Source organism: Theropithecus gelada, chromosome 10 (genome assembly GCF_003255815.1).
Source record: "Theropithecus gelada isolate Dixy chromosome 10, Tgel_1.0, whole genome shotgun sequence".
NCBI lineage: Eukaryota > Metazoa > Chordata > Mammalia > Primates > Cercopithecidae > Theropithecus > Theropithecus gelada.
Window position 1 is genome coordinate 25,342,713 of NC_037678.1, and position 11,150 is coordinate 25,353,862.

The window sequence follows — 11,150 nt, forward strand, 5'->3', positions numbered from 1 at the left end:
CATTCTCCTGCCTCAGCCTCCCGAGGAGCTGGGACTACAGGCGCCCGCCACCACGCCCGGCTTATTTTTTGTATTTTTTTAGTAGAGACGGGGTTTCACTGTGTTAGCCAGGATGGTCTCGATCTCCTGACCTCGTGATCTGCCTGCCTCGGCCTCCCAAAGTGCTGGGATTACAGGCGTGAGCCACCGCGCCTGGCCAAAACTTCAGGTTTTGAATAGAAAAAGATTTCCAACTAAGCCAGCAAAGTAGAGGAGGAGTTTGCAGGTGGCATTGGCTGCCTGGGTGTGCCACATCACCACTTCCTTGGAATATTCCCAGCAGAGGCAGGAATGAAACCCACAGCAGCCGGCAGGTGGGGGCTCTTTTAGTTGGAACATATGCTGCCTCCTGGGGGAAACGTCTCAGAGCAAATAATGGTCCTGATGTTGCCACTGTCCCTTGAAGCCTCCAGTCTCCTTTCTCTGACTTCAACCTGAACTCCGTCCATGGGCTCTCCTCCTGGAGGGCGCCACTGTCGTTTGCAGCTGCCTGGCATGGCCAGACCTGGGGAGTGCTGGGCACCTGTTGTGTGTGCATAGATGCCTGGTCGTATGCACTATTGGCCTTTGATCATTGGCAATATATTTCACAGGGAAAAAAATCCTAAGATAGCATTTTTGCTTTTGTAAAGGCTTTTCTAAACACATGCACTTGACCCACGCGCAGTGGCTCACACCTGTAATCCCAGCACTTTAGGAGGCCAAAGTGGGCAGATCACCCAAGGAAGGTCAGGAGTTCAAGACCATCCTGGCTAATATAGTGAAACCCCATCTCTACTAAAACTGCAAAAAAATTAGCCGGGCGTGGCCGCGGGCACCTATAATTGCAGCTGCTCAGGGGGCTGAGGCAGGAGAACCACTTGAACCCGGGAGGCGGAGGTTGCAGTGAGCGGAGATCGCGCCACTGCACTCCAGCCTGGACAACAAGCAAAACTCCATCTAAATAAATAAATAAATAAATGCACTTGAACTTTGCATAGACACGAAAAGATAGGTCTTGAATCATGAGGCACATTTTCACGACTCGGTGGGGCTGAAGAAGTGGTCTTGGTTTCCACGGGCACCTGTAGTTGGCATTGTGGCCCCTGCTCTTCTCCTCTTCATCCCCCTTTCCTCCACCTCTTTCTCTTTTCCTTCCCCTTCATCATATTTCTCTCCTCCTCCCCCTTCTCTCTCCCCTTCTTTTGCCTCCTCTCCTTATAGCAAAGAGCACTTGGATAGTGTCTGTGCTCACATTTTCTACTTGAATGATGTTGGTCTTATACAGAGCAAGACTGCAGTGTGAAGGCCTTTCTGGATGCTCCAATTTCTTCTTAAACCATCTGCCATTTCCTTTTCTCCTAGAATTTCCTTTTGGCTTACAGGAGAGAACTTGGGGCAGTTGAGAAGCACCTTTCATGCCAAGAATTTGGGAGACCCTCGCCTTCCCATTTCAGAACAGCTGGCAGTCACGTTATGCCATTTTATTTTATATTCCCTCTTCCCCTCTGTCCTTCTCTCCAAGGCCTGAGATCTCAGTAGCCCAGGGGAAGGGAGGTAAGGGTATAATCAGGGACTGTGATGGGACGCAATTGAGATTTCTCTCTTCTCTCTCATTTTTTTCCTTTTCATCAGATGCTCTTAGAATAGAATTTCGCTGTCTTGGCTGGCCGTGGTGGCTCACGCCTGTAATCCCACCACTTTGGGAGACCAAGGCAAGTGGATCACCTGAGGTCGGGAGTTTGAGACCATCCTGGCCAACATGGTGAAACCCTGTCTCTACTAAAAATACAAAAATTAGCTAGGCATGGTGGCGAGCGCCTGTAATCCCAGTTACTTGTGGAGCTGAGTCAGGGGAATCACTTGAACCCAGGAGGTGGAGGTTGCAGTGAGCCAAGATCTGCACTCCAGCCTGAGCAACAAGAGCGAAACTCCGTCGAAAAAAAAAAAAGCCGAGTGCAGTGGCTCACGCCTGTAATCCCAGCACTTTGGGAGGCCAAGGTGGGCGGATCACGAGGTCAGGAGATCCAGACCATCCTGGCTAACATGGTGAAACCCCGTCTCTACTAAAAATACAAAAAATTAGCTGAGCTCAGTGGCGCCCACCTGTAGTCCCAGCTACTCAGGAGGCTGAGGCAGGAGAATCGCTTGGGCGGAGGTTGCAGTGAGCGGAGATCGTGCCACTGCACCCCAGCCTGGTGACAGAGCGAGACTCAGTCTGGAAAAAAAAAAAAAATGATTTTCTCACCATACCAACTAAAATCATGTCATATAGCTCTGTCCACATATTCAGGAAACAATAATGTAGGATCCCAGATCTGGTACTATGGCCATGTGGCTTTGGGCGAGTGCCTTTACCTCTGTGAACCCAGAAAATCTGAGGCAGGTCTCAGTTAATTTAGAAAGTTTGTTTTGCCAAGGTTGAGGACATGCATGTGACACAGACTCAGGAAATCCTGACAACATGTGCCCAAGGTGGTCGGGACACAGCTTGGTTTTATATATCTTAGGGAGAAATGAGACATCTATCAATATATGTAAGAAGTACATTGCTTCAGTCTGGAAAGGTGGAACAACTTGAAGCAAAGACAGGAAGACTTGAAGTGGGGAAGGAGCTTGCAGGTCACAGATGGGTGAGACACAAATGGTTGCATTCTTTTTAGTTTCTGATTAGTCTTTCCAAAGGTGGCAATCAGATATACATCTATCTCAGTGATCAGAGGGCTAACTTTGAATGGAATGAGAAGCATGTTTGCCCTAAGCAGTTTCCAGCTTGAGTTTTCCTTAGTGATTTGGGGTAGTTTCCTTTCACACCTCTTAGCCTCCATTTCCACTTCTGCAAAATGGAGATAATAATGCCTCCTTTGGTTCTGGACTCAGTCTTAGCCCCTCCACCCTCATTTACTGGAACTCTCTGCCCCTCAGCATCACTGAGGATGGGGCTGGGAACCCATTTGTCCTGAATTCCCATCATCTACCTTTCTTAGGTTCTCACGTGAGACTTTGAAACTTAAGAGAATGCGGCCGTAGGAGGAGAACTCTAGAAAGGGTGAGCCTGTGGGACCCTCCTGGACTGTGTCTTGGAGAAACCCCAAAATCAGATATGATGAGGCCATCAGTTCTTGGCAGGAGCAGCATCTACACTGACACTGCAGTCTGCATCTGATTCTGCTGTCAGGAAAGGGCTCCCAGCTCCCCATCTTCTTGGCTTCCAAGTCACTGTGCATATTGAGAGCTTGAGCCCAGGACAGGTATAAACTCTAGAGGAGCACAGTTTGACACTTTTTGAAGTACCAGCTTGCCAATCCGTTTCTAGGTCAACTCCAGCAGAATTCAAATAACCAACGGGATTGTGGAGACTTTCCATTACATGAGGATGTGGGACAGGGACCCTCCAGTGTCTTCCTGGCTTTCTTTTTTCAGATTTGTAGGCACAGTCATTTCCAGGCTTTGTAGGTGCAGGGCTCCTTGCAAAGGATGGATGCCTCTTGTTTTGATGAAGAGAAAATTACAGCACTCCCTCTATTGCCAAATAAAGGCAGATCTTTCTAACTGATTTTGCTTTACCGGCTGGAGAATCATTACCTTTGGCATTGCTGAAACAGTTCAAAGAGAAAATTAAGAAACTTGGGGGCCATAGTGAGGTTATTACAGAGAAGAGGCAACATGTTCCAAGCACCAGTAGGTGATGTGCAGACTGAGTTTGAGCTTCTACTTGCTGGCTTCCACTTGCCCCTCCTTATACTGGGATCTGCCCGAGGCTTAAGGAATCTTCCCACATGAGACTGATTTGCATTGAAGTGCTTGAAAAGTGGCACTTTTGAAATGAACCACTTGAAATGAATCACTGTCCTTCAGTCCATTTGAACCCCTTGTGGTATCTTCCTAGATTTTCTATTAATTTTTTTCTATTGTTGTATTCTGTTTTTTTTTTTTTTTTTTTTTTTTTTTTTTTTTTTTTTTTTTTTTTTTGAGACGGAGTCTCGCGCTGTGTCACCCAGGCTGGAGTGCAGTGGCGCGATCTCGGCTCACTGCAAGCTCCGCCTCCCAGGTTCAGGCCATTCTCCTGCCTCAGCCTCCGAGTAGCTGGGACTACAGGCGCCCGCCACCACGCCCGGCTAGTTTTTTGTATTTTTAGTAGAGACGGGGTTTCACCATGTTAGCCAGGATGGTCTCGATCTCCTGACCTCGTGATCCGCCCGCCTCGGCCTCCCAAAGTGCTGGGATTACAGGCTTGAGCCACCGCGCCCGGCCTGTATTCTGTTTTAAAAAGCTGTCAAGTTGTTCTTATGGTTCGTACTGGAAGATAAATAACAAGCTGCGTTCTCTGTGATCTATGTGTCTTCAGAACAATGGAATCACTCTTGGGGGTTGTTCGTGTATATACTTGGGGGGGTGTTTGAAGCCAGAAGAGTTTGATTATGATGAGCTGGATGGATGGGGGAGCAGAGGGAACAAATCCAGGTATTATTTTGCATCTACCACAGAGTCCGACAGACCTAGATTCAAATCCCAGCTCTGCCACTGATCAGCTGTGTGGCGTTGGGCAAGTAATTTTACCTCTCTGAGCCTCGATTTTCACTTCTGTGAAACTGGGATAAGAAAGACTCCCTTAAAGAGAGAACTGACCATTGAGTGTTTCTGTCTGCTCAGCATCCTTCCCTCCTTCTGGTACCAGCACCCCCTCAACTTTGGGGAACTGTAACAGTGACCTTCTAATGAGACTCCTGACATGGCCCTCCCTGCCCAGGGGTAAGCACATGACCCACTGCAGGCCGATCAGACTCCTTCCCTGGGATTTATATATACCAAGAGAGGAAAGAGAAGTTCACTGTTTCCTCTGGAGCAACTGTGCTAGGGGTTGCCAGCCTAGAACTGCCTATGACCTTGTCTCCTGCAGATAGGAGTCAGGTATGGCTGGGTCCAGATGTTCAAATGAAGTTCTTAGAGTTCCACCTCTCTCCATCTCGTGCTTCTGTTCTCCTCCATGCTGGCTTCCACAGAGCCCATGCCCAACTCTGAATCAATCATTTTGACCAGGCTTGATTTGCCGGAAGGGCTCATTTATCCATCTTAAAGCCCAAGGTGGCCACAGACTGGCTGTGGGTGTTGTTTTGTTTTTTGTTTTTTTGTTTTTTTGTTTTTGAGACAGTGGCTCACTGTCGCCAGGTTGGAGTACAGTGGCACGATCTCAGCTCACTACAACCTCTACCTCCAAGGTTCAAGCCATTCTCCTGCCTCAGCCTCCCAAGTAGTTGTGACTACAGGTGTACGCCATCACGCCCAGCTAATTTTTGTATTTTTAGTAGAGACGGGGTTTCACCATGTTGGTCAGGATGGTCTCGATCTCCTGACCTCGTGATCCACCAGCCTTGGCCTCCCAAAGTGCTGGGATTACAGGCATGAGCCACGGTGCCTTGCCAATTGTGGGTCATTTTTTATAGGAAGATTAGGGTACTGCTCCCAAAGAAGAGCAATGCGTGAACACAGGAGAAATCAACAGATTGAGTCCCGGCAGAGAAAGCAGCACGTGCCAAGCTGTAGAGATGAGAATGTTCCCGGACCAAACTGAGGGTCAGGCTGCTATTTCTCATGGCCCAATAATGAGATGCAGATGAACTGGGGAGAAAGAGAGTTTCTATTTCTGTAACTGTTACAGGGAGAAGGCCTGGAAATTATTGCCAGACCAACTCAAAATTACAAAGTTTTCTAGAGCTTATACAACTTCTAAGTTATATGTCTACGTGTAAGCGTGCATTCATCTAAAGACATAAGTGAGCCGGGCGCGGTGACTCATGCCTGTAATCCCAGCATTTTGGGAGTCTGTGGTGAGCAGATCACCTGAGGTCAGAGGCTCAAGACCAGCCTGGCCAACGTGGTGAAACCCCATCTCTACTAAAAATACAAAAAAGTTAGCTGGCTGCAGTGGCGCATGCCTGTAATCTCAGCTAATCGGGAGGTTGAGGGAGGAGAATCGCTTGAACCCAGGAGACAGAGGTTGCAGTGAGCTGAGATCATGCCATTAGACTCCAGCCTGGGCAACAAGAACAAAACTCCATCTCAAAAATAAATACATAAATAAATAAATAAGTGATTAATTTCTTTTAATCTATAACTAAGGTCTGAGTCTTGAAGACCTTCTTCTGGAGCCTCAGTAAATTTACTTAATCTAAATGGGTCCAAGTAATGGGGCGATTACCCTTATCTTGTCTCCTGCTAAATCACGGGGATTTGGGGGAGTTCCTTCAGACCTCCAATAAACTTGTTTGTGGAGGCCTGGGGAGTTTCTTCAGACCCCCAGTAAAACTTGTTTAATCCTAAAATGGGTCCTGTTAAGAATTCCTTCGTTATTTTGTCATGCTTTGAGGCCCAGGAAAGGTCTAGGCAAAATTCTTGGTGGGCTTTTGTTCTATTCCAGCCTTTGTATGAGGGCACTGGCTTTTAATATTAAACTTAACCACTCACTCAGTACTGAAATAGTTGTTATGGAGGCCTGTATTTGGTGAGACCTGGCCTGCCACAGGAAGAGGACTTCTGTGGGCTTTAGAAGTTCACTGTGAGACAGAAGGAGAGGCACAGGTGTTGAGTGGGTGACAAGAAAGAGCCTGAAGAGAGAGGTTGGAAATAGATTCTAAAGGGCCCCAAGTAACAGTGTAGTTTCCACATCAATGGGATTATTTGCATAAGGGGTGAGTCAGGTCCTTAACTCCTTCTCCCCAACCCAACATTGGCTTGAAAAAAAAAATTTTTTTTTTGAGATGGAGTCTCGCTGCGTCGCCCAGGTTGGAGAGCAGTGGTATGATCTCAGCTCACTGCAACCTCCGCCTCCCAGGTTCAAGCAATTCTCCTGCCTGAGCCTTCTGAGTAGCTGGGACTACAGGCATGCACCACCACACCCAGCTAATATTTGTATTTTTAGTAGAGATTGTGTTTCACTGCATTGGCCAGACTGGTCTCGAACTCCTGACCTTGTGATCTACCCGCCTCAGGCTCCCAAAGTGCTGGGATTACAGGCGTGAGCCACCACGCCCAGCCCATTGGCTCAAAATCTTGTACTTAATAGACACTCACTAAATATTTGATGAGAAAATAAATAATTTTCAAATTCTCTAAAACAAGGAAGAATTATAAAAACAGAAGGAACAGAGAATATGCGCATGCCAATTAAACAATTTAGTTTTTGAGTGATAGCCATGAGCTCAGAATTAGCCTGGGCAGTTTTCATAAAGATGTTGAATTCTCAGCACAGTCCTTGAGGTAAGGATTATAATAATAGTAGCCAATGTTTATGAAACACTATGTGCCAGACATGGTGCAAAGTGCTTTATTTACACAGAGTATCTCCAGTGAATTCTCAGAACAACCTTATGAGGTAGGTATGATTTCAACTTTCATTTTCCAGAAGAAAAAACCATGCCAGAGAGGTAAAGTGGCTTGCCTGAAGTCACACAGCAAGAAGGAGCAGAGGTGGGATTTGAAATTGGCCACATGATGATTTCATAAACCTCTGGAGTGTGTTCTCTGTGCCTCTCCCAGGAGATTTTTATTTGTTCATTTCTGGCACAAGGATGATTCTCTCGGTGGCCCTGGAGAAGATGATGGTCCTCCCTTGGACCTTGGTCCTGTGGGGCCAGCTGATGATGTGCAGGAGGCTGGCCAGGACTGCATTGAGGATAGCGGTCGTGTAACCCCAACCCAGACGGCACTTCCCACCATGATACATGGAGGAGGCTTCACAGACTTCCTTGACGAATGGGGAGGCAAGGCCGATTGGAAAAACCAGCAGACCCATAATCATGGCCGTAGCTGGAGATAGCAGGAAGGAAAGCCAGTGTGTTGGCCAAGGGGCACCTCAGTAACTTTCCATCCCACAACTCATCCACCCTATATCCACCCATCCATCTATCCACCCACCCATTCATTCATTTGCTTATTTATTGGCTCATCTCTCCTTTTATCCACCCACTCATTCAACCATGCTTCCAACTATCTGTCCATTCACTAACCCATCCATTCAAACATACTCTTACCCACTTATTTTCTCTATCCTTCTATCTACATATCCATTCACACATCCATCCTTCTATCCATATTCCTACTTAACCACCTGCCTCCCACCCATCCATCTGCCCACCCATCATCCACCCTCATCTTCCATTCATCCATCCAGTCTGCCCATTTTCCTTATCCACTAAGATATCCGCCCATTCATTCATCGTTCATCCATCCACTTATCAACCCACTCATTTATGCAATTCCCTAGCCCACCCATCCATCTATTCACTTATTTATTGGCTCATCTCTCCTTTTATCTACCCACTCTCTCAACTACACTCCCACCCTTCTGTTCATCTGCTCATCCATCCACTCAACCATGTTCAACTCCACTTATTCTCTCCATCCCTCTATCCACCTATTTATTCACTCATCCACTCATCTGTCCATCTGCCTGCTTAGCCACCTGCCTCCCACCCATCCATCCATCCACCCATCCACCCATCCCTCATCCTACATCCATCCAACTATATTCCATTCTATCCATTTTTCCTATCCTTCCATCCGTCCATTCATCCATCCACCAATCCATCCATCCAGCAGTCCATCCATCCATCCATCCATCCATCCATCCATCCATCCATCCACTAATGTATCCATCTATCTGTCCATCAGTTCATCCATCCACTTGTCAACACACTCATTCATCCATTCACCAGCTTACCCATCCAACCACGTGTTCATTCATCAAAACTGTTGGAGGTGTTGCAGTGGACATTAATGATACTAATGAAATGACTGGACACCTTCTTGCTTCCAAGGCACTCATAACAGAAATCAGAAGATCCCTGGCCTCCCTTGCTGCTCTCCAGCCACCCTTGTCTACTTTCAGTTCCCTGAACATGCCTTGCTTCCTTGTCTCCGTGCCTTTGTTCTTCGTGTTCCCATTACCAGAAACGCCCTTGCTTGTACTCTTGGCTAACTTCTACTCATCCTTCCAGACTTGGCTCAGGTGGGACCTCCTCCAAGACGCTTGCCTTAACCCATCCATACACTGGGCCCATCCATACACTGGGCCAGGTGCTTCCTGGAGTTTTTTCTAGCATCCTTCGCTCATCCCCATCATGTGAAATATCCATTGACTGATGCCCACCAACCCCCCAACTAGACACTGCAAGCAAGCCTAGGACAAGGATCATGTCTCCATCAATTGACTCAGCAAATGTTTATTGGGCACCTATTATGTATGAAGCACTGTGCTAGGGGCTGGTGATAACAAGGCAGACAGACATGTCCTTGTCCTCATGGAACTGATGTTCTTTGGAGAAAGGGACAATAATCAACTAGGCAGATTCGATATTTCAGGTAAGTATATGCTATGAAAGGTATAAAGCAAAGTAAGAAGATGGAGAATCTAAGGAGAGGGAAGCTCCCTTAGCTAGAAGTCATGGAAGACCTCATGGAGGCAGTGATATCTGAGCAGAGCCCGTAATGAAGTGAGTAGCAAGACCTGCAAAAATCTGGGGAAAGAGGAGTCCAGTGGAGGGAGAAAGCATGGTATATATGAGCAACAGACTGCAAATCAGAATAGCCAGAGCACACTGAGCCTGGCGGAGGAAGGAAGAGATGAGGTTGGTGAGAGACTGGGGACTGGGTTAGGTGGAGCCTCATAGGCTACGGTAAGAAGTTCGGATTTTAATCGGAGTATGATGGGAAGTGATTGGAGGGTGGATAAGCCCGTCTGAGTGGCACGATCTGATGTCAACTGAACAGGACGCGTTTGTCCAGTGTGTGGCCAAATAGACACTAAGGGGGAGGAGTGAGAGCAGTGAGACCTGTGAGGTGCTTATTGCTATAATCCAGGCAAGAGATGGTGGAGCATTAATTGAATGAGGATTGCAATGAAGACCTGGCTAGTACATTCAAAAGCTATGTATAAATTACAGAAAAGTGACTCTTCTTGAGAGATGCAGTCTTGCAGGTTCACAGTTTAGCAAGTGAAGTATGGTCTAGATTTCAGCATCTCCTCAGTTCTCAGCTGGGCATGCTTGCACAGTGCACAACATCCCCAACTGTGTATGGGGGTCCTGGTAAGGATGACATGAAGTGGATGGATGAGAGAGAAACAAAGGGGGACAGATTATTAAGACTGGGTCAGCTAACAGCAGGAATGGGTGACACTAAGGATGCCATCTCTCCCTCCCCCTGATTTCTGGCTTGCCAAAGGACCAGGAATAGTCAACAATCTTAGGGTTTATCTCTGAGATCTGACCCAAGAGGCCAGGCTCTGCTCACAGACTCATTCATTCATTCATTCATTCATTCATTCATTCATTCATTCCATAAATATGTCTAGAGCACTGACTATGTGCCAGTGCATTGGATTTACCTGCCACTGCCTGCACCCCCGGCATTGGAACACTGTTTCTTCTTGGGCACAGCCCTTTGGGGGCCACAGCCCAGGACAGGAGGAAAATTGCATTGAAGGCCAGCAGGAGCCAGCCTCCGAGGAGCATCACAGCTGAGACCTGCAGGGAAGAGACAGAAGGAAGGGTGTTGGCTGGGACAGGGGTAGGTGCTCCCTCTGCTCATTGACCAGCTTCTGAGTCCTTGCAGCATGTGGTCTGTGCTATTACAATTTCCATTTTACATAGAAGGAAACTGTCCAAGAAAACAAACTGTCCAATAAAAGTCCAAGAAATTGAAGTCATTTGCCTCAGAACACATGGGTAATTAAGTGGTAGAGCCATAATTAAGATCCACACTGACTGACCAGCATATAGTACCTTTATTAAGCACTTGCTACATGTCAGGATCATCAGGAGAGGCACCTGGTAGCTGCCGTTACATCACCCTTATAACAATCAATTTTGAAGACTGTATATTCTTCCTTAGACGTGCTGGACTAGGAGTCCTTTCCCATTCTCCCCATTGTTGATTTTGGCAACGTGCGTCATAACAGGGACCTTAACACCTTAGCTTTCACTTTTTTTTTTTTTGAGACGGAGTCTCGCTCTGTTGCCCAGGCTGGAGTGCAGTGGCCGGATCTCAGCTCACTGCAAGCTCCGCCTCCCGGGTTCACGCCATTCTCCGGCCTCAGCCTCCCGAGTAGCTGGGACTACAGGCGCCCGCCACCT

The 11,150-nt window shown here is 47.3% G+C and overlaps 1 protein-coding gene across 1 annotated transcript in view; it reads right to left on the reverse strand.

Annotated features, from left to right (window-relative positions):
- Positions 1 to 7,326: 7,326 nt before the first annotated feature.
- The window catches only part of TMEM211 (transmembrane protein 211), a 12,820-nt gene continuing 8,996 nt past the window's right edge, over positions 7,327 to 11,150 (reverse strand). Inside the window, exons 3-4 of the mRNA XM_025400364.1 lie at positions 10,403 to 10,541; positions 7,327 to 7,824 (exon numbers count right to left, since the gene is read on the reverse strand). Coding sequence (XP_025256149.1) covers positions 7,562 to 7,824; positions 10,403 to 10,529 — 390 coding nt within the window. The 5' untranslated portion in view covers positions 10,530 to 10,541 and the 3' untranslated portion in view covers positions 7,327 to 7,561. The remainder of the gene's footprint in view (positions 7,825 to 10,402; positions 10,542 to 11,150) is intronic.